This window comes from Pectinophora gossypiella, chromosome 14 (genome assembly GCF_024362695.1).
Source record: "Pectinophora gossypiella chromosome 14, ilPecGoss1.1, whole genome shotgun sequence".
In the NCBI taxonomy this organism is placed as follows: Eukaryota; Metazoa; Arthropoda; class Insecta; order Lepidoptera; family Gelechiidae; genus Pectinophora; species Pectinophora gossypiella.
Window position 1 is genome coordinate 4890618 of NC_065417.1, and position 23948 is coordinate 4914565.

The 23948-nt window shown below is 38.9% G+C and overlaps 3 protein-coding genes across 9 annotated transcripts in view; 1 reads left to right on the top strand and 2 right to left on the bottom strand.

Moving 5' to 3' along the window:
- Window positions 1-4181, top strand: part of LOC126372426 (supervillin-like) — a 314398-nt gene extending 310217 nt beyond the window's left edge. For all 5 annotated transcript variants that reach the window (XM_050018165.1, XM_050018167.1, XM_050018168.1 and 2 more), the window contains 3 exons: window positions 149-342; window positions 1002-1163; window positions 2386-4181. In XM_050018165.1, coding sequence (XP_049874122.1) covers window positions 149-342; window positions 1002-1163; window positions 2386-2472 — 443 coding nt within the window. In that variant the 3' untranslated portion in view covers window positions 2473-4181. The remainder of the gene's footprint in view (window positions 1-148; window positions 343-1001; window positions 1164-2385) is intronic.
- Window positions 1-23948, bottom strand: part of LOC126372577 (nuclear envelope phosphatase-regulatory subunit 1) — a 598500-nt gene that overhangs the window by 115731 nt on the left and 458821 nt on the right. Inside the window, exon 5 of one of the 3 annotated variants that reach the window (XR_007567171.1) lies at window positions 7138-7179. The exons of the other annotated variants lie outside the window; for them this stretch is intronic. The gene's annotated coding sequence lies outside the window, so the exon portion shown is untranslated. Of the gene's footprint in view, window positions 1-7137; window positions 7180-23948 lie in introns of those variants that run through there. 3 annotated transcript variants of the gene reach the window in all.
- Window positions 5260-10148, bottom strand: LOC126372478 (sarcoplasmic reticulum histidine-rich calcium-binding protein-like). Its single transcript, XM_050018268.1, has 3 exons — window positions 10079-10148; window positions 7921-8132; window positions 5260-6801 (listed from the first exon to the last, which is right to left on the bottom strand). Exons 1-3 carry the CDS (start codon window positions 10083-10085, stop codon window positions 5404-5406), a joined length of 1617 nt encoding a protein of 538 aa, XP_049874225.1. The 5' UTR covers window positions 10086-10148; the 3' UTR covers window positions 5260-5403.

Sequence of the window (23948 nt, forward strand, 5' to 3'; positions counted from 1 at the left end):
CGATTTCGTCAAAATTGATTGAATCGGTCGATAATTTTATTGCGTTGTTAACATGAGCAATGTGATAGAATTATGTATGAGGTTGGTTTGCCACCTCTTAACCCACACGATAGAAAAGACTTTTCAAGTTATGATTCCTATTTGTTAGGTGTGGGAGCATTCGCAGCGCGCTGGCAGGCGATGCGTGCCGCGGCGCTGCGCACGGCCGAGGCGTACTGGAGGGCCGCGCGCGGCTCGCGGCCTGACGTCAGGGTGGTCACCGCCGGCCTCGAGCCGCAGGCCTTCACCGACCTGTTCGACACCTGGGCCGAGCATGACGACGCGGCTGAGGCTAACATCGCGGTAATTCATCTTTATTTATATAGGCGTAAGGTCATGCTTTGGTGGAGGGGTTATTGAGTTTTTACACCATTATTTTGTAAAAAAAAAAACGGTTTAGGTGGCTGGAAATACGTATAAAGAACTGTGCTTATAGCGATTATGGTCTATGGGTATACCAGAGTAGTTAATACAATTAGGAATATCGAAACATTACATACTTCGCAAGTACGAAGGTTAATGAAGAATAAAATTGGCAAATAATTCTTGATTAAATACAGATTACAAAATACTGTATGAAAGTTATCCCGTTTCTCACAGGCTCCGCTTACCTAACCTGAAGATTCGACAGGTCCGATTTTTTACAGAAGGGACTGCCTGTCTTTCCTTCCAACCCGATAATTAATAGTCAGTTAAATTCCATGCTTCAATATAATTGAGAAACTCTTTCTACGATATAGATCTATATCGCAATATCCTGCTTTATAAGCATATCCTTATAATTTTCCAAGAACACTATAATACCCATACCTGCTGCCCATACCTGCTACCCATACCTGCTACCCATACCTGCTACCCATATCTGCTACCCATTCTTTTCTATTTTACCCTCTTTTGTAAATACACCCACCCAAACCCCACTGTAAATGCAGCACATTACCATAGCGCACTGTACATTGCAGCACGGGTATAAGGCGGGCGAGGTTCTATCGGGCGCGTGCGAGCTCTCGCGGCTCAGTTCGTGTGACGCCGTGCTGCCTCTGGCTGCGTTACAGCGTCGCCCCCTGCCCGACCACGTGGACCCGCATCACCTTGAGCGGCATTTGTCTTCGCCTGATTTCCTGGTACGTACAATCAAAGAGCAAAAGTGCAGTCACTGAGCCCAGCGAATTATTTGTAAACAGTGGTGAAATTATGAACATAATAGTTGTCATAATTATAAAATTTATGTTTTTGTGGGTGTTTTCGGTCTATTACAGAAACGACTGACGAGGTCTTATGTACAACCAGTTAATTTATTACTTTCCAAAAAACTTATTGGACCCTTGCACCTTATCGTTCTTGTTATAGATTTAGATAAAATATACTTCACGGCATCGAAGGACGTAATATACGATCCTGACTACCCGATCACTCAAGTCATTGAGGCGATCGATCAGTTCGCGACAAGTAACACTTCAGCCGACATGGTTCGCGACGTCCCTCATTCAATGCTTATCGCTGTCGGCCTAATATAGGGTCGATTAATTGTATCTTATACAAAACCTCGCAGACGGCGCCCTGAGCCGAATTTCGTGCTCAACGAAAGGTCGTATATTTGTGAAAAAGGTCAATAAACATCGTCTGGAACAGTCGTTCAAAAAGGCTTAAAAAAATTGTACGATTAGTTAATATAATCAAGTAGCAATTATTTCAGCGCTTTAGTTCCTTTTGCTGTGCTAAAATTAATCTGCCTATATCAATCTGCATTTGGACATATCGTAACCCACTTTTATTTTAAGTTATACCTGTCATTTTCTTATCCACCCAAAAGGAAAGGGAGAAGTAATCGAGAGGCATAAAATTTATGGAACACACGTCAATTTTTACTAAATTCACCGACATAGCTCGGAGAACTGCCAAGCTGAAGTGGCAGTGGGCAGGACACATAGCGAGGAGAACCGATGGCCGCTGGGGCGGAAGGGTTCTGGAGTGGCGACCACGTGTCGGACGACGCTCAGTGGGTAGGCACGGTACAAGGTGAACCGATCATCTGGTGAAGGTCGCGGGAAGCCGCTGGATGCGGGCAGCGCAGGACCGATCGTCGTGGAGATCCTGGGCTCCCCCAGGATCACAGGGCAGGGCAGGAGGCCTATGCCCAGCAGTGGGCGTCGTACGGCTGATAATGATGATGACGACGTAAATTTTTAGACGAAAATCTTAATAACAATAACGAATCTGTCAATCACGGACGACATTTCGTTATTGGCGTATAAGAAAATGACAGGTTTTTGACATTAAAAATGTCTGCAGGAACCGGTGACATTATTTGGTTTCGCAACAACTTACTTCACGTTTCCATTGCAGGAGGCTTTCGGCATAACCAAAGAAGAATTCACAGCACTCCCTGCCTGGAAGCAGACCAACATGAAGAAGGACGTCGGCCTGTTTTGACCCGCCGGCCGCCGCCCCGAACTGAGCCACGGCGCCGCGACCCTGCGAGCCCGGTAGACTCCACGAGACAAACAGTGGATCGCGCCAACTACGAATAGAATATACCTTTTGTACAACCGCATCAATTTTCGTACTTTTTTACCGAACAACGTTGAAGGATTTGATACAATTAATATTAAGAGCACGCTTTAAATTCTATAGTAATCGAAACAAACGTTTTGTACTAACGGAATGTAACTATGTATTCGTTCTCGTGATATTTTCATGTAACCGCTGTAGACAAGTAGAAACGATTTGTAACGTTGGAATTGTTTATGAAGTGATAATAAGCTCGTCACGTCCATAGCGCGGCAGAATTCTTAGTGTTTGTACATAGTTGTTTTATTTAATTTATTTTTGAAACTCAACTTTTTATCCACTTTTCTCGTTTCTCGAAATTGTGTTTCAATTGCAATATTCACTTTTCATATGAATTTGTAAAGTAATTTTAGTTTAGAATCTTAGTGTAATGCCGGCATGGATATGAAGTGACGATGAAATGTTAAGGTGATATTTTTCGATTCTACGTTTAGATGTTACCAAACGACGCGTCTGGCCAAAGATATCATTTTGCCAAATGTGGTAATTAACATTTCTATATTATTGCGCGTTATTTGATAACGTCTGAATGTGAAATGTTTTAGTAGGGCAAAATGTATCTGGTCAAAGTATGGTTATCGGTTTAAATCGCTAGATATGCAACACGTACTTCTTTATACGCTTTAGGGTAGGCTTAAATGGTCTGTGGCGAATGAAGACCCACACAAAACATTACATGTGATATTTGCTTTGTTTACTATTAATTCGCTAACTTTACGATACTTAATACGACCGTTATACCAGCGAATTGTTGTTATAAAGTATTTGTATAGGTCTTGATCGCCGCAGGACGTCTATATATTCTAACACATCACATATCTACTCATTAGCTAATCTTTTATACCGTGCGTTAGGTGGACCATGTTAAACAATTTTATAACTTCATTCGGCATTCGAGCCTTGCTTAGCTTGTTTGTAGACAACTGACATAATTATAGCAATCATATGACTACATTTTGACTTTATATAGACTTTTTGTTGCCAAACACGAGACGTTACGATTTGACTGAAATAAATTATGATAAGCCGAGCGTGGACTAACGATATGCGGCGAAACTTTGTCGCGTTTATAACACCTTGCTGACGGTTCTTTCATATATAAAGGTGCTCATGTACCGTGCTCAGATGAGGCAAAGTTTCGCCAGTACCTCACCGCGTTTGCTCAACGCCCTAATGATGTTAATTTTAACGCTATTGCTATGTTGTGTACAATTTTAGAAATTTATTTTTTATAATTAACCTGTTGCCTACGTATTTTTCACCCGAATTTTTAAACGTCGAAAGGAGAAATTGTCATTATTTAAAAATGGATTTACTGCCAATGAGTAGAGTAACTCTAACCTATGAAGTCATACCTTAGTTAACTATGAAATAACCTAAGTATGTTTTATTTATGTCCCAAGTTGCATTTATGGGCATACCAACGGGCCTACCGTGACATAAAACGTATCTCTCAAATCCAATTTTCAATGTTTTGCTTTGGTTGTGTTACTTATACCTATAATTATAATTATTATCGTATTTGAGATTTATTTTGTATAATAATGATGTAATAAATTGCTAAAATTTAATTACTGCATTTTTTCTTCATCACACAAACTACCTCCATAATTCACATAAGTTTCTTCCGTAAAATATTTATTTGTGCAACAAGACTTTTTTCAGCGAGGGCCGACTTCTTTTATAGGCCGTGAGGATTAGTGGAATAGTACATGAAGCTACGCTCACACTACATTTATACATCACTACGAGTGATTCTAAAATAGACTTTTGAGCACCGATAAATACAATTTTCCCTCATTAAAATGTTTTATAGGTTATAAATTAATCGTTACTAAACTTACAAACCTGTTCCTCAACTCTTGGAGTTCTACAACTGTTCTAATAACTGGCCGCACTTATTTTTCTTCATATAGGTACCCCACCTATATCACAAACGTATTTAATTCAAACAATATAGTGCTGAAAGAAAACATTCGATTTGCGCCATTTTGTTTGTTTATTGTTTTTAGGGTAAATATTATGTGATATATTATTATACGATTTTTATATTTATCTTAATATATTTTTAAAATTAGAAGTCTTATTATATTTTTAAAATTTCTGTAAATATAAAAAATCGCGCGAGTTTACTTTGCGGATCGGGCGACCGGTATAATTAAAAATAAAACTTCCACATTGTTTTAGCGGGAAAAGCAACCTCTTCTGGCTAAATACCCGCAAACTACTGCTGATTGAGTTCCTCCGCCGAAAAGGAATGAACGGATAGATAACCCGGATGAATCAAATAAGCATCTCGCTAGTATGGAATCCTTTTGACGTGTGTTCAAGTGTGGTGAGTCAACCTAATTCTGTCGGATTTATACGCCAACTTCCTATGCCGTAAAATTTTGATAAGGTTGTTTAAGATTTCTGCATTTTAAAATTAATGTGTGTAATGAATAAATTTTTATTTTTCCTTTTCGGCGGGTAAGAAAATGATAGATTTAATTTAAAGTAAAATTACTTAGGAGGTGTCTGAAGGAATCAGCACCATTGTAAAATGCTTGATTCTTATTTTAGAAACTTGTTTTTACTCTTTAAAATGCTTTGGTGCTAAAGTGCATTTTTGTTATGTTAACTTAAATTTTGAAGAAATAAGACGCTAACTTGTTCAGGCATAGTTTGTACTCACTCAAATTCACATACTTATTTACAAAATTGCACAAAGTGATCTTATTTAAAATAAATAACTTAAAACAACTACATTTCAAGAATGCATTCCTAGCGGATTGCTCTAGAACACGTCATTGTTTAAGCTGTCATTCTGAACAGCTTTTTGAAAAAACGCTTTGCGGCGCCTTCATTTTCAACTTCCTCCTCTTCTGGTTCAGAAGTTTCTTGTTTCAGTTTCTTTGATTCTTCTTCTTCAACCTGTTCTTCCGCATCTTCCTGAACTTCTTGTTTAACTTCTGCGTCAACATCCTCGGCTTGCTCATCTGCTTCTTCATCGGTTTCTTCCTGTTTTAACTTATTTTCTTCCTCTTCATCTTCTTCAATATCAGCATCTTCTGTTTCAGTGTCTTCTTGTTCTTGTTTTAATTTCTTTGATACTTCCTCAACTTGTTCTTCCTCATCTTCCTGGACTTCTTCTTGTTTTAAATCTGCTTCACCTTCCTCATCTGTCTCTTCATCGACTTCTTCTTGTTTTATCTTTCTTGCTTCTTCCTCAATCTCAATTTCATCAGCCTCTTCATTTTCTGTTTCATCTTGTTTGAATGGTACGACATCAGCAATATCTGCGTCTTCATTGTCATCATTTTGTTCATCTTCAGCTTCCTGTTTGACCAATTTTACGTATTTTACAACGACATCATCTTGTTCATCGTCATTGACAATATTTTCTGTAGTAGTTTCTTCGCTGTGATTGTGGTCATGGTCATGATCGTGATCGTGGCTATGTTCATGGTCGTGATCATGGTGGTCATGTTCATGATCGTGATCGTGGTCATGGTCGTGATCATGGTGGTCATGTTCATGATCGTGATCGTGGTCATGGTCGTGATCGTGGTCGTCATGGCTGTGATCATGATCGTGGTCGTCGTGGCTATGGTCATGATCGTGGTCGTCGTGGCTATGGTCATGATCGTGGTCGTCGTGGCTATGGTCATGATCGTGGTTGTCGTGGCTATGGTCATGATCGTGGTCGTCGTGGCTATGGTCATGATCGTGGTCATGATCGTCGTCATGATCGTGGTCATGATCGTGGTCATGATCATGTTCATGCTCATGGTGCCGGTGTTCATGGTCATGATGGTGGTCATGGCCTTCGTGGTCTTCGTGACCATGATGATGTCCCGCATGATCGTGGTCATGTTTATGTCGGCGACGTCTAGTTACCTCGTTTTCGCTTTCATCATCATCGTTATCTTCGTTCTCTTCTCCTTCTTCTACCGATTCTTCTGTCTCTTCGACAGCGTCTTCAGGCACTGATTCGGGTTCGGGTTCTGGTTCTGGTTCAGGTTCTGGCTCAGGTTCGGGTTCGGGTTCGGGTTCGGGTTCTGGTTCTGGCTCAGGCTCAGGCTCAGGCTCAGGCTCAGGCTCCGGTTCGGGTTCTGGTTCTGGCTCCGGTTGGGTTTCTGGTTCAGGTTCAGGCTCTGGTTCTACTTCTTCGGTGCGGCACCTTGCTGGGGGTTCCGACCAGTCGCAAACCTAAGAAATAATAAACAATTAACCATTTTTAAATGAGTCTAGCATAATTTTAAAATTGTAAACGTGATGTCAAAAAAAAAAATATAAAATATAAACCTATTGGTCTGAAATAAGTAATCTCAAATAAGTCGTTGGTATTTACTGTTCTAATTCTCTCGTGTGAATTACGAGATTATTGACCAACCTAACCAACTCTGGTGGGCTATTAAATTTATCATTACCGTTAATGTCTTCACACAAAGGACGTGGTTTCCAGGACTTGTGCTTGTTTAATGACAATAGGATCGTCGTCTATTACATGGGACTTACACATAGCGAGGAATGGGTGTACGGTCACGAGCATTAATATGTATACACTTTGGTACCATGTCACATTAACTTTTTGACAAATTGAACTGTAAGTCTCACTAATTGTCATTCGTCGCCGAGGAAATGGATTCTGGTAGGGCTCTAGCTAGAACATCACCGATTGAGAAATTGGTTGGTGTACTGCGGAACGGAAGGCGATCGGGGCAACCATCGTTCTACACGCCCTATCTATGGAGTAATGAAGGCGATTACTCCACCGACAAGAGCGCAGCTCTTAAATCAAGAGAGAAAGAGAAGTCTCACTAAATGTCAAATATGTTAGTACGGCAGAGTCCTAAAGTGGGTACATTATATTGCTCATGACTGTACGCTATGTACTATACCTCTCACTACCACTTCGGGGATACAGACGTGATGTTATGTTGTTCCACAGAGAGTAACAAGAGGGGACGGACTTTTTTGAGATCTGCTTGTTATAATAATAATAATAATATTTGTGTCATCATCAGCCCATTAACGTCCCCACTGCTGGGGCACGGGCCTTCCCTATGGATGGATAGGGAGATTGGGCCTTAAAACATCACGCGGGCCCAGTGCGGATTGATGGTTATTAACGACCGCTAAAGCAGCCGGGACCAACGGCTTAACGTGCCTTCCGAAGCACGGAGGAGCTGGAGATGTTTTTTTTTTTGTGGTCACCCATCCTATGACCGGCCCTTGCGAAAGTTGCTTAACTTCAACAATCGCAGACCGAGCGCGTTTTCCGCTGCGCCACCGAGCTCCTCTTATATTTGTGTATTTCTTCCTTACCTGCTCTAGCTCATTGAACCAGGTCTCGTCAGGACACTGCATGAGGTAGGCGTTGCCGCTGTAGCACTGGTAGTAGTGGGCACAGGAGTCCGCGCTGGCGATGCGGAGGAAGTTGGCTTGGCCGGTACACAGGGTCTCCGGGTTCTGCCTCAACGGGATTGAGAGGGCGGAGGCGCCGGCCAAGATGGCCGCGCTGCATAACACCCATAACGCTGATGAAGGAAAATACATACTTATTAGATTTTTTTATAGGTAAAGTCGTTAAGCCGTTGGTCCCGGCTGCATTAGCAGTCGTTAATAACCGCAAATCAGCACTGGGTCCGCGTAGTGGTTTAGGACCCGATCTCCCTATTCATCCATAGGGAAGGCCCGTGCCCCAGCAGTGGGGACGTTAATAGGCTGGTGATGATGATGATGATAGGTAAAGCAGACATAGATTTTACTTAATAGAATCAAGCGTTCCTTCACTTGATTATTTATAATACTTACTTAATAATGTTTTTATTTGCTGAAAGTGAAAAGTCTTAATATTACCTAATACCTAATATAAGGTAAGTACAATAGTATTTTGTACTGAGATGAATAATTATGTTTGAGGTTTGCCAATAGTGAGCGACTGCCAATATTGCTAATTTTATATATTAACGGCCTCCGTGGTCCGGTGGTTTAACGTTGGGCTCACGATCTGGAGGTCCCGGGTTCGATTCCCGGTGGGGACATATCACAAAAAACACTTTGTGATCCCTAGTTTGGTTAGGACATTACAGGCTGATCACCTGATTGTCCAAAAAGTAAGATGATCCGTGCTTCGGATGGCACGTTAAGCCGTTGGTCCCGGTTACTACTTACTGATGTACGTAAGTAAGTAGCCGTTAGCCATGTTAGGGGCCTTTGGCGGCTCAATAATAACCCTGACACCAGGGTTGATGAGGTTGGTAAATCACCTTACAACCCAAAAGATAGAATAAATTAACAAACACACAACCCTCAAAAAGTGTCAGAAGATTGATTTCCAACTAGTTAAATTAGTTACTTTATACCAAACGTCAAAACACGAAATGACTATGGAATTTGTATGAAAAATCACACTCATAGAAAAACATGATAAAATTACGCACTTATTATTGTTATGTTTTTTTTTCCGCCGCTGCCCAGCACGAAGGGTTCTGTCTCTGTCTTTTTTGTTGATAACAAAAGCATTTTGTTATATGGATTTAGGTGGCAATATTAATATTTAAATTCTTTATGAAAAGTTTTCGATGTAATACTTTCAGTATTAATTTTATTACTTAATTTGATTTAAGAAATCAATCCTTTTATACTACTTTTATTATTTTTTTATTATTATTACATTTATTTCAGATTGTACTCCATATTATTGTTAGTAAGAAAAAAGGCGCTTATAAAACTATGTTAGTAAAGTAACACTAGTAACACTTTATTAATGTTAATTATTTATTACCTATTTTTAGAAATATTTTAACAATTACTTAGGTAAGTACTTTTACTTTTCCGTAAAATATTTTTATACATATTGTATTTGATTTATTTTCCGATTATAATTAAAACTTTAGATACCAGGTACTCATAAAGTTTATTTTAATATTATTATATGTCTATGTCTAGACACTTTTTAATTAATGCGTAGTTACCGAAGTTTTTTATACTGTCCAAGTATTAAGTACGACCTGTGTGGAAATATTATAAATAGCTCTAAACATCTTGACCACTAAACCGGACCAAAAGTCCTTGGTTCGATCCCCGAACGAGTTTTAACCATACGAAAATAATCTATTCCGAATTCACACGGGTTTGAGTTTATCCACCAGCCCGCAATGGAGCAGCTTGCTGGAATAAGCTCTACATGCTCTCCGTTGGGGATAGGCCTGTGCCTGTTTATCTTATGTTGTTTACCCATACACAACGCTGGTAATCCCAGACCGGTTGAGCAGAACCTCACATCACCTTAAGACAAAGTATATACCTTTAGCCGAACGTTATGTAATACCTCTTACTTACATAAGTATCAAAATCATTACTTAATTTAAATAAAATAAAGAAATTTGGCACTACACAAATGTATTTTAAACCGCAAAACTAAAACTAGTAAATAAAGGTAGTTATAAAACTAAACTAATAGGTAAGTTATAAAACTTACTGTTCATGTCGATCGCTCTAGTTTCTCCAACGCGATCCGCGGCTAAAGTAACTTCCTCAGGTCGAGAACTTCAATTTTATCGAGAGTATCTCACTGACGATTGTGATAACGTGTGATGCCGAGATATACTTTAAGATATTATTGTCGATCAACCACTTATCTTTTATTTAAGGGTCGCCTTCGGCAATGCGATTTGCGATTGACGACTAAAAGTCGCAAAGCAAGTAATACTTATGTAAGTAGTTAACTTAGAACAGGTGCGCCGAAGGCCCGTATTTCAAAAGTAATATAATAACCGTAATTAGAAGTACGTATTATTTATTATGAACGAAACTCACATTTTGGTAAAACTTAAGTTTTAAGGATAACATCAGCATCATCATAATTTTAAAAAGTAGTATTTGCTCTTTAAACTTTCGTTCTGTTTCTAGTAGACTCTAAATTTGAAATCTACTATCGGGACGGGCAAAATGAAAAATGTATTAAAAGGCAGCAGTCAGTCTTCTTGGTGTTGAAGTTTAATACGACCTAGAATTACAACCAATGTTCCTTAAAAAATGCCAACAAAACGCATCGTCGTGCGTCAACTTCAAACAAAAAAAATGCATCAGATGTCAGTTGCTTTTCAAACCGCCCAGCGCCGGCGCCACGTGCTTGCTTATTTTCAAGAAATTTCAAAGTTATCTATGTGAAATAAGTACTTAGTTGTTGCAGTCGCTCATGTAAGTACCATTTCTATTATTGTGTTATTAGTTAGTGCTTTTTCCTCCTAGGTTTGTTGGTAACCCAACACAGATTATTTGACTGAATATTCGTTCAAAATTCGCTGTTTCATGGGCACCCTTCTTGTGATGCCGCCGCTATGTAATGTAAACAGTGGCCCCGATTCCTGCAGACACCGCCTAATTAATGTATTTACAGGAATAAGCACCAGTGTCGTGAGTAAATTAATTATCAATTTAGTTTTCAGTGCCGAAATCCGTTAGAACATGGTTGTCATGTATAGGTTTTATGACTTGCTAAAAAGGGTTTATGATAAGCAGTTGAACATTTTCTGTATTTTCCTTTTAAGCAGTCCCAGTCTGAAAAGACTTTTTATTAAGTAGGTATATTCAAATTTAAAATATATGCTTAAGTCTGTGAGATAGGTAGGTTTAACAGAAAGCTCGGTACTAAGTTTATCTTTCGATAAATGTAGGTACCTCTCACTACCCTAATTGGGATAAAGTCGTGAGGGTATATCATGTTTTGTCAAGTAGGCAAGGTTACTTACCTACCTAAATAGTTCAGATCTTCTGGTCAAAATAATTATATGAAAATAGTCGTCGCGATGAAACTGCCCCTTAACACATGCTCGCATGTTGCTGCATGTTACGATTTGCGATGTGACCTTGTACTACACATGACATGGGCGTGCATAGTGTGTATCTACACCACTTGACCAACACTGAGAGACCTCTTTACCCTAAACATTTTACTATATACATACTTAAACTCAAGCCTATTTCCCGCCGCGGAAAGCAAAAACTATAGAATTCCATTTGCGTCGATCCTGACACTATTCTCTTGCTTGCCACTCCATACTTGTTACCTACATACACACCTGTTCAGAGTAGATCGTACTGAAAGTTTTCTAAGGGCTTTTTACTATATTATGTTCATTTCTAATCATATGCCACCATCGTTTATAATATCCATCTTTACAGAAGTACCTTAAAGCCATCTGTTTCCTTCCTTCAAACTATTTAATGAATGAGATCTATTTGATTTATCTGAAGATATTGCTTAGGTAGTGGTTATTGGTAGCGAATTAGTAGTTTTATGTTATTTTTTCCCCCACCAATGTGGATGTTTGATCGAAAGTTATTTTTTATTAGTTTATATTTCAATGCCCAAAATTGTTCATCATCATTAATTTAATAGCCACGCTCTGAAGGTGTAGTGAAATTGTTTTTTTATATATTCTTATTTTGACAATTATTTGTGGCAGTAAACACGTGTAAGTTGTTGCACACGCTGTGAGCTTCCTTAACAAAAAAAAGTCTTGAGTTTTTATAAAAAGTAGCTGTAAGTTGTAATGTAATAGTTATTTGTGGCTCTGCAGGCCCCATAAAGGCGTGTTTTATGTATTAACCTATGGTGTACTTAATGGAAACTCATCTATTCCCGAATGGCAATAGATGAGTTTCCAACTAGTCAAATCAGTTACTTCTTACTAACCGTTAAATCACGAAATTACTATGGAATTTGTATGAAAAAGCAACCTATGACGTCACAAAATGTCGCACTTATTATTTATTAATACTCGAACCTCGGCTCAGGGCATCGTCTGAGAGGAAAAATATTTGAAAGAATTAATCGACCCTAGTGGGTCTATAGCGATAAGCGCTGATTGAGGGAAATCGTCGACCACGCCGGCGGGGTCGGTATCGGGGTTCTGAAGATAACAAATTGACGCAACGTAACGAAATGTTTTTGTCACCTTTAGATCTGTCTTTATTGCGTAATTAATGTTTGACCTAGGAAACTACCCAATTGTCTCTGCTAACACTAACTTTAAGAGCTTTAGTTATCATGTGATCTACGTTATTCTTTTTCTAATTAACTTTGATGAGGTACTGGAGGAGCTCGATGGCGCAGCGGTTAACGCGCTCGGTCTGCGATTGTTGAAGTAAAGCAACTTTCGCAAAGGCCGGTCATAGGATGGGTGACCACAAAAAAAAAGTTTTCATCTCGAGCTCCTCCGTGCTTCGGAAGGCACGTTAAGCCGTTGGTCCCGGCTGCATTAGCAGTCGTTAATAACCATCAATCCGCACTGGGCCCGCGTGATGGTTTAAGGCCCGATCTCCCTATCCATAGGGAATGCCCGTGCCCCAGCAGTGGGGACGTTAATGGGCTGATGATGAGGTACTGGCCTATGAACGCTTTAATGAAATAAATGAGATTGTAATTTACATTGTTAAAAGAGAATTATTGACTTTATCTACCTTTGACACGTTGGGTACTCATATAGTAGGTACGGAATTAATTAGTTTTTTGAATACGTAATAGTATCTCTCTCTCTCCTTGGCATTTATTATTCCCATCTGATGGTGGGGTCTGCCTTCTTCGTACTTCTCTTCCACTTCGCTCTATCGGACGTGTCGTTCTCGGAGACATTGCACATACACAGGTCCCTTTTGACCACATCCGCCCATCTTGTTTTTGGCCGTCCTCTTGGTCTAAGCCCTGGTATGTTTAGATTGGCTGTAACGTTACCCACATAATCTGGAGGTCTTCTTTTTACGTGCCCAAACCAACGGAGCCTGCTCTCTTGTAGCTTTTCGGAGATGTCGCGAATACGTAATAGTATGTAGATACTTTAAAGCTATCGAAAGATGAATATCTAATAAATAAACGTGAGTGGAATGGCGCCCAGAGTAGTCTATTTCAAAGCCGTACTAGGACTCCTGTCCCCCGCTACTGAATAGTACTAATAGTTACTGCTGCCTCTATCAGGTTCAAGATTACAGGTTATTTAAGTACTTAACCATAATTTTTGTAATAATACTTACTGAGGTACAATTTATTTGTAAGGTTTAAGAGAACTATTTACTTACTTACTGCAAACTTCAAACAACTATTACAACAAAAAGGATAGATATTAGTATTAAGTATAGCTTTTTCCTGAACTTTATACTGGTGAACTAGAAGTTAGAAAGATCTAAAAACTTGTAGCACATTCTTTAATGGTTTCTTTTATTTGCAACGGCGAACTTGTAAGGAAAACTACTTAAATAGAGTTTAATAGTGTTCCTTGACCGAGAAATCAAGTTTACTTATAAAACTTAGGTAAGGTACGAAAAGGCAGCGGTATTCTCTAAAATCGTAAAAGTGAACTTAACTTTAGTAGTACAGTCAATCGAGGGTATCAAATATAAATATGCAGGGGTATTTTTTATAAAATCAGAAACATCTTGCCCCTGCAAATAAATATTTCAATCATACAAAAAAAAAAAACGTTATTTAACTCAAACGGATGGAAAAAATGGATTATAGTTAATAATTTAGATTTTATTAATAAAGTTCATAATTAACAACTATGGATGTAAAAGAATATATCTGAAATAAAAGTTTTGAATTTGAATAGCACTTTTCTGGTTCTGTACGGAGACCCCTTCAGATTAGTATAAGTACCTAAAATAGTTTGATAACTAAGGCTTAGTTAAACAGAATAATTTGAATAAAAATTCAAATTGAAATCTTGATTATCACTTTATCTCCATTTTTCAGTAAATACCTACCTCGAATCTTTGAAAGCTTTATACCAAAATAGAAAATTACTGATTGTAGGTAATACAAATTTGTTGAATACGCCATCCTATTTAGTATTCACGGCTATTTCCGTTACTTATTGCATTATTATTATATTTTCTTTTAACTAAATCAACGTAATAAAAGTATTTAAATTCAAATTCAAAAAGATTTATTCAGTAGGTAACATAAGTTACACATTGAATTAATTCAAATCAATGTTTACATAAAGATTATCCGCCTAAAACTATTGCAGCTTCTTACAATCTATAGCTATAAGTAACCAAAGAAAAGAAACTGCAAGAAAAACCTCGGCACAGGGTCCTAGACGTTTTTTTAAAAAAACCTTAAAATTCAATTTCACCGCGGATCAACTTATTCTGGTCCTATTGAAGAATTATTGTCAGCCTAATGGCGTAGGTATTTGATGACGCTCTTCAGGTAAATCTTCTAAGCCTCAACGACTAGATAAACGAATAACGAAATTGTTTCTATCTACACGAGGCTCGTTGTCGTTTATCGTTTGACGGTTAGATATACCCGTCGTTAAATTCACGTGGAATCTTGATATTTTACAAGTAGGTATTTAAAGGTTTAGGTACAATCAAAGAGCAAAAGTTCAGTCACTGAGCCCACCGAATTATTTGTAAACAGTGGTGAAATTATGAAACATTAGTTGTCATAATTATAAAATTTATGTTTTTGAAACGACATGTAACCAGGAGGTCTTATGTGCAACCTATTTTGCAAGAAACTGATTGGACTATTGCAGCTTATCGTACATAGATATGTATTTGTTTCGTAACCGTTTCACGGCCTCAATACCGACTACCCTGGAGTGGTCCACGATGTATTTCAGCGTTATCGCTATAAACACATTAGGGTTGATTAATTCTTACAAATATAGGTAATCCCAGACGACGCTCTCACCAGAGGTTCGCGTTCAACTGGGTACTGGGATCAATGGTACGGATCATCTTACTTTCGAACAATCGTTATGAATAGCCCTCAATGTCCTAAGCAAACTCGGGATCTCAAAGTGATTTATGTCTCCACCGGGAATCGTACCCGTGACCTTCGGATCGAGAGACTAACGCTGTAATCAATAAGACCACTGAGGCCGTTAGTATGTTCCATGATACTCCGATTGATTATTGAAAAAACGTAAAATACCTGTCAATTATCACTATATTGTCTATAGAAGGTTTGTCGTCCATTCATATGACATAATAAAAATAATATTCACTTCATTGACATTACTTTTTTTTAACGTGTCTTATTGTAGATTTGCCGCAGATGGCATTAACTACTTGGCCGGACAAATTCCCGCGTTGAAGGCTCTCACCCGGTACAACTTTTAAGACAACAGGCCTGAGGGTGCCCAGTTGGGCGCGAACCTCGGCTTAGGGCGTTGTCTGAGAGGAAAAATATTTGAAAGAATTAATCGACCCCAGTGGGTCGATAGCGATGAACGCTGATTGAGGGAAATCGTCGACCACGCCGGCGGGGTCGGTATCGGGGTTCTGATGTGTTTGGTGTCGCGAGCTGATTGGCCGCCTCTATGGCTAGAGTAATCGGGTCGTCGGGATCGTATATTACGTCCTTCGATTGTCATTACTAGAACATACCAAAGAGTATTATTTGGCGCTATTCGTAATAATACCCTTTATGTGATTTCAATATGAAATGGTTTAATTAACAATTGTACGGTTGCGATAGGTAATTGATATGTCGGAAATAATTTATAGCTTAAAGATAACATGGTTTGATTTAACTATATTGGCCAGTTCCGTACTGTGAACTATGACTGTGAAATTATAGAAATAGTACCCACACGTCAATCACCAAATCAATTAAATCCATTTTTTTTTTGGCATTCGCCAATTCAGCATAGTAATCAAATATATATTTTCGACGTGGGTAATTATACCCATAAAAAATCATTGTAGAAAATTGAAGTTTAAGTAATTCGCTTTGTTTACTTTCCAAAAGGGCCCTAAATTCTACATATAGTGTGCTCAAGGGCCCAAGCATAGTTTAAGACGGCTTTGCATTTTATTCGACTTCAGTGGCCCAGTGGTTGAGCGTTAGGCTCACGATCCGGAGGTACTGGGTTCGATTCCCGGTGGGGACATAAATCACAAAAATCACTGGATCTGGAGGGATAGGGATCTTGTGATCCCTAGTTTGTTAAGGACATTACAGGCTAATCACTTGATTGTCCGAAAGTGCTTCGGAAGGCACGTTAAGCCGTTGGTCCCGGTTACTACTTACTGACTTAAGTACGTAGTAGCATGTCAGAGGCCTTTGGCGGCTCAATAGTAACCCTGACACCAGGGTTGATGAGGTTGGTAATCCACCTCACAAGCCACACGATAACTTATAAAAAATGAAAGATATAATTCGACATTCATTACTTCCGTTAATACATTCGAATGTTCCGATTATCATTAAGGGAGACACAAAGTTTTCAGCTGTCTGCAAGAAAATTTTAAAAGCATATTTATATGTGAAAGTTTTTTTTTAAGAGGAAGAATATACCTTGGAACTTCCCTAGCCATCGCGGTAAAAGGACGCGCTAATCAGCGTGGGTGTCATACGGAGTACGGTGACTTAAGTGCATAGTACGTCACTTGAGGACGGCTTGTTAAAGAATTAGAAGTTAGAAAATAAGCTATGTATGCTGCTTTTCATATGACGTCATCATGTATAAAAAAAAAGAAAAAAAAAGTGTGAAAATTCCACTTGATATTAACTCAGAATAGTGACCTGAATCATCCCACCCAGTATTCGTTACGATGTCACTAACACCCATACCTACTTGTATGGCTACATGTATGTACTTGTACGGGGTGTTAGTGACATCGTAACGAATATTGAGGGAGATGTTTCAGACCATGATTCTGGGTTAATATCAAGTGGAATTTTCCGTCGCAAAATTCATGTTTTTTTTTAGTTTTCATAAATGTTTTTCAATTCTATACTTTTGCGATAGAAAATTCCACTTGATATTAACTCAGAATAGTGACCTGAATCATCCCACCCAGTATTCGTTACGATGTCAATAACACCCCGTACAAGTACATACATGTAGCCATACAAGTAGGTATGGGTGTTAGTGACATCGTAACGAATACTGGGTGGGATGATTCAGGTCACTATTCTGAGTTAATATCAAGTGGAATTTTCTATCGCAAAAGTATAGAATTGAAAAACCTCAACTTGTCAAATCTTTAAGTGGGGTAAGCGGTCGTCGTGTAAACAGGGTAACATTAGGGAGATTATGATGATACCTATAATACATATATATAAGAGGTATTTCCACCTTCGTAGTATTTTGTCAACAGCGCGATCCGTCGAATAACTCGTAAGTGACTGATAACGACAGATAAAAGATCACCGGATAAAATATTAGCAAGTACATTATATTTGTCGCGCGTCACAACATGGAATATAAATGTATTGTATTTTATCAATATCTGAATTTCCAGTTACGCAGTTACTCTTTGAAAATTGCTGTTTATTTAGTTAAGGAATGTAAAAAATAGACAGATTGACGGACGGACGGATTGACAACAACAAAGCCACGCTCTTGTCGGTGTAACATTCTCCATTCTTGCCTATCAAAGATCAATTCCTTCACCTCCTTATAAGACACGACGTTCGCCTTCTCATTAATCTGTTCCATGTAAGCTCTTCTTGGTCTTCCCTTTCCTCTCTTTCCTTGTAGCTTCCCTTCTATGATGTTTTTAATAAATTCGTCGCGTCTTATTAAGTGTCCAATCATCTTGCCTCTTCTCTCCTCAATAACTCTCAATGTTTGTCTCCTTTCCCTTACTCTTACTAGCACTCCTCATCAGTCCAATTTATTCTTTCCATTCTCCTCCAACACCACTTTTCAAACACATTGAGTCTCTAAGTGATCCTATAAGGGTTCCGTTTTATTTTTTGAGGTCCGGAACCCTAAAAAATTACTTTTTCGTGTCGAAAGCATAATATTCTATCGAGTTTGGCCTGCTTAGTTTGTTGAATGGATTTGAATATCATAACATCACGTCTGTTTTCCCGAAGGCATTTCATATACATCTCTATGTATAGTATAAGGATAGTACGCCGTACGCCCATTCTTCGCCAGCTATGGGTGTATAAGTCCCATGTAATAAGGGCGAGCCTAATCGAGCACAAATCCTGGAAACCACGTGATATCCGTTTTTAAGATTCAAACATGAATTCAGACTCATAAAGTCGAATTCACTGGTTTATAGTCCGACCCGAGATTTGAATACGTGACTCTACAATGTAAGTCGCGCCTTCTCCGAACAGGGCTATCACGGGTTTGAATAATCACACTGCAGTACAAAGTCTGGTGACCACTAGGCTAGACACGGGCCCCGACTCCTGCAGACACCTCCTAATTTTACTTTAAGTTATACCTATCATTTTCTTATCCGCCGAAAAGGAAAGGGACGAATGATTGACAGCTCTTAATTTTAGGAAGAATGAGTAAATGAATGAATAACCCGGGCGAATAAAAAAAGTATCTCGCTGGTATGCAAACCATTTGACGCGTGCTGTCAACATAATTCTGTCGGGTTATTGGCCAATGTAAAATTTTTAGACGGTTGTTTTAGATTTGTGCTTAAAATTGACGTGTGTTCCATAAATTTTATGCTTGTCGATTACCCGTCCCTTTCCTTTTCGGCGGGTAAGAAAATGACAAATATAACTAAATAAAATTAGATGGTGTTTACAGGAGTTAGCACCATTGCGTCCCTGGAGACATCGGTACAAAGGGCGACAACGGATGACGACATTACTTCTCATTCCAATGTCGGGTAAAGTCATGATTTATCTAAGAAGACGAAAAATAAAATAACATAAGCTCACGAGTACATCCCAATTGGGGTGGTATGAGGTACATCCATCGTAAGATGAACTAAGTACCCACACCTCACCGAGCTTTCTGTTAGACCAACGTGATAAGTGAGCCGTATCGCCGCCTAAAATGGTTGAGGCAACTGTGTTAGTCAAAACTGCACTTGAGATAAATTAATAACTCATTGGTACCAGGTTTCCGGGAGGACACAACTGTACTACTGAGACGAAGTTGGGTCGAGTTACCTGTAAATAAAATAGACAAACTGCTGATTGCAAATGAAGATACAGTTACTCATCAAAGTTGCACTATACCGCAAGAAACGGGTTGAAGTTAGAAAGGCTTCCGTGTTGGAATGGCGGGACTTCCGAGTAAGAATTAATTGTTCCTCAGCAAAATTGAAATTGGAACAAAGGTAAGGGGTAACAAGCAACAAGTTTAAACTTTTGTTTAATGTGGTCTAAGTTATAACATAATTTACTCAAGTCGATCGTTAGTCTAACATAAAACGTGTTAACCCAGTTGGTAGAACGCTTGCCTCTCAGTTTGAAGTCGCAGGTACGAATCCAGCACAGGCCCAAATTAATGATTGTCGAATTTGTTTTCGAATTCATATTCCGATCATAAATTATTATAACGTGCTCAGCGGTGAAAGAAAATATTGTGAGGAAACCCATATTCCCGAGAAATGCATTTTCAGAGGTATGTGACCTAACCTGTATTGGGCTGGTTTTCCCTTTTCACTTCGCGGTTTGGAAGGTCAGACAGGCAGTCGCTTCTGTAAACATCCCGGACCTGTCAAATCTTCAGATTAGGTAAGCGGACCCTGTGATAAACGGGATAATGCTAGGAGATGATGATGATCGTTAGTCTAACACAATGCTCGGTGAGGTATGGATACTTATTTAATATGGTGGAGCTCTCTGACTACCCCAATTGGGCTATAGTCGTGGGTTTATGTTATATTATGTGTTATTAATATTGACTAGGTTTTAATGATAAACTTGTCCGCTTCTGTAAGGGGTGAATTTTTGCCTAAGTACCTAAGTACGTACATTATACATACATACATAACATCACGCTTACTTCCCGTTGGGGTAGGTAGAGACCACAGAATTTTCCTTACTACGATCAACTTGTGTAACTGTTTTCCTGCTACTCAATTTTATCCCGTTCGCTTCTCTGAAGGTTTAATTTTTGTGTAAGTATTTATCTAAGTACGTACAATCAGAAGCAAATAGTTAGTGACAGTCAAGGTATATTATAGTTAGCAACATCCAGAATGTCCAATAATTAGAGACTTTCAAGGTGGCCATATAGATAGTAACACTCTTAAGCGACCAAAAACATCGGCAGAACGTGTGTGTTCAAAAAGTTGGCAACAACTTATCGTCCACATAATTTTGAACATCTTGACTGCTTGGATACCAGTGTTGTCATATTTACGACGACATAATTGAGCCGAATTATTTGACATTGGAGGAGCTCGGTGGCGCAGTGGTAAACGCGCTCGGTCTGCGATTGTTGAAGTTAAGCAACTTTCGCAAAGGCCGGTCATAGGATGGGAGACCACAAAAAAAAAAATTCATCTCGAGCTCCTCCGTGCTTCGGAAGGCACGTTAAGCCGTTGGTCCCGGCTGCATTAGCAGTCGTTAATAACCATCAATCCGCACTGGGCCCGCGTGATGGTTTAAGGCCCGTTCTCCCTATCCATCCATAGGGAAGGCCCGTGCCCCAGCAGTGGGGACGTTAATGGGCTGATGATGATAATGATGATTTGACATTGTAAGCGTCTCGCGAATCTGGACGATAAGGTTGTCGACAACTTTTTGAAGACGCAGGTTGTGCGGATGTTTTTAGTCACTTAAGAGTGTTTGTATCTATACGGCCACCTTGAACGTCCCTAATTATTTGACTTTCTAGATGTTGCTAACTATATGTATACCTTGACTGTGACTAACTATTTGCTTCTGACTGTACATTATACATACATACATACATACATAACGCCAAGATCACGCCTACTTCCCGTTGAGGTAGGTACAGACCACGGAATTCCCCTTTCTACGATCTGACACACCACTTATTTACTTCTTCCACTCTCATTAAAGATTTCACGCATGTTCGCCGATTTATAATAGTTACTTATTCTTTTTTTTTAAACATCTACCTACATAGCTACCGCGATCGGATTACGCCTTTAGGCTTTTCTCTTCCAACTTTCATCATCATCATCATCAGCCCATTAACGTCCCCACTGCTGGGGCACGGGCCTTCCCTATGGATGGATAGGGAGATCCTAGAGCAATAATGCCGCCCAGTCTTATGTTGCAATTGAATTATGTCTGTTCAATAAAGTAACATTTACATTTCACGACTTTACAGTGCAGAAGCGCCAATGCGCCGTGAAACTTTGAATATAAACAATATAATTAAACATAATATGAAACTTAAGTTTAAATATATTTGATTTTCACACATCATTTATCATATCGCAGAACCTCAGACACTCGCGACACACATACGTCCACTCACTCATAAACAGATCACACTCTGGTGCTTAATTGGGGCGTAAATGGAATTCTATAGTCTCTGCTTACCCCGGTGGGAAATAGGCGTGAGTTTATGTATGTATGTATGGGGCGTGAAGGAGGGAGTAGTCATTAGTCTTTAATTTATGCTCGCGGTTTGCAACCAGCGCAAACGTATTGATCTAACTAAAGAATGGATGTCAAATTCCAATAGAATGATTACTCAGGGATCGAAGACAGTATTATGATTCGTTTCGAGTTTTATCTCACTTCGAGATACTTCTAACTTTTTAGTAGTCATAAGACGTAGATGTCACGAGTTATCAGTTATCAGTGACTGTAAGATTACAATGGGACTGACCGAGAGAGAAATATCGTACGTTTTATCTTCTTCTATCGTGTGGATTGTGAGGAGAATTACCAACCCCATCAACTCTGGTGTCAGGGTTATTACTGAGCCGCCATAGGCCCCTGTTATGACTCATGTAACGACTACGTACTTACATCAGTAAGTAATAACCGGGACCAACGGCTTAACGTGTCTTCCGAAGCACGGATTTTTTTACTTTTTGGACAATCAGGTGATCAGCCTGTAATGTCCTAACCAAACTAGGGATCACAAAGTGATTTTTGTGATTTGTCCCCATCGGGATTCGAACCCGGTACTTCCGGATCGTGAGCACAACGCTCAACCACTAGACCACGGAGGCCGTAAAATTTCAAGTTTGGTGGCGAAATTTCATATTATTTTTTCATGAAAAATTGGGTTCCGACATGAAAAAGATCCAAAAGGATCCCAATTTTTCACGAAAAATTTATATGACAGTTCGCCACCAAACTTGGCACATTTTGATATTCACCCATAACTTAGCCTACCCGTACCTATAAAACGATAATTAATGTTACCAAGAACTTTGATGACTTTCAGAAACTATTTTTTTGTAAATTTAAAAAAGAACTTTATACCAAGTAGAAAAACCAGCAATTCTATTCGTTGTTGCAAACTTGATACCTTTGTCTTATAGTGAAAACGACGTAATAAATACTTTTATTAAATACAAACAAATCATACAAACATTTTGCAACAGTACAAAATCACATTCGGTTGTTATTTTTGTTAACATAGCCTCTCAAAAGTCACGCTATTTTTAATCCAGGCATTTTGTCTCATTTTTTACCTGAAATGAAATTATTTTTTTGTTGAAAATCACATCACAAAATGATGCTTAAGAGGTTTTCACTAGGCGACGATATGGGAAATGTTTATACACACACACATGTTGTGATGTTGTGTTTGTGTTATGTTGTGTGTGTTGTTGTTATGTATTTGTGTTATGTTGTGTGTTGTGTTGTGTGTTGTGATTTGTGTTGTGTGTTGTGTTGTGTGTGATATACGAGTATGTATAACCTTCTTAATGTCTAGTAAAAAAAATCCGGAATGCCGCGCACGCTCGGCGTTCGACAGCAGGCCAGTGCTGACGTCACGTCGCCGCGACGTCGACGTCGTGTAGACGTCGCGCTGATGCTGGCATGACGACGACGCTCAAAACACGCTAGTGTGGGAGGTCTCTATCTGTTTTCTTTGTATGTTCTCTGTGTCTGTTTTCAAAATAGCTCGAGTCTAAACCATTAAAACTTTGCTAAAGACGTTATCCTAATTCCCTATTGTTATAGACTTTGCACTTCGGTAAATGAAGTTGATTCCACTTTGATACTTACAGAGCTAATTGCAATTATTTAGATAGGTACGTAACTTTGCTTTAATTGCGAAACTCGTGTCGTCAGATGCGAAGATGAGAATTATTTGATTTAAACAATAGATATTAATTCCTTACAATTATGTCGAAATGAATTATGTACACTCCTTAGCAAAAAAACTTGTTAAATACAAGTTTTTGGAAAGACAGGAAGACTACGAAAAAAGGTTTTATGCTAAATGAACTTCTTTTTTCTTAATTGTGGTATTTTGCTTTTAAAAGAAAGAAAGATAATAATTAATGTGTATGAGTGAGAGAGTTTGCATATAAATACTAATGTGGTGTGTAATGAGGGTGTGCGTGTTGTGTGTGTCTGTGTGTCATGGACTATAGGCATCTAGCGCATATTTTATGACGAAGTGACGACGAAACACGGCCTTTTATTTTCCATTAATAAAACAAATCAATTTATA

Bases quoted from the DNA above. Each gene is read 5' to 3' on its own strand.
- LOC126372478 (XM_050018268.1), bottom strand. The intron at 6,802-7,920 runs GTAAGGAAGAAA...ATTATTTCTTAG, and splicing joins GGTTCAATGAGCTAGAGCAG to GTTTGCGACTGGTCGGAACC.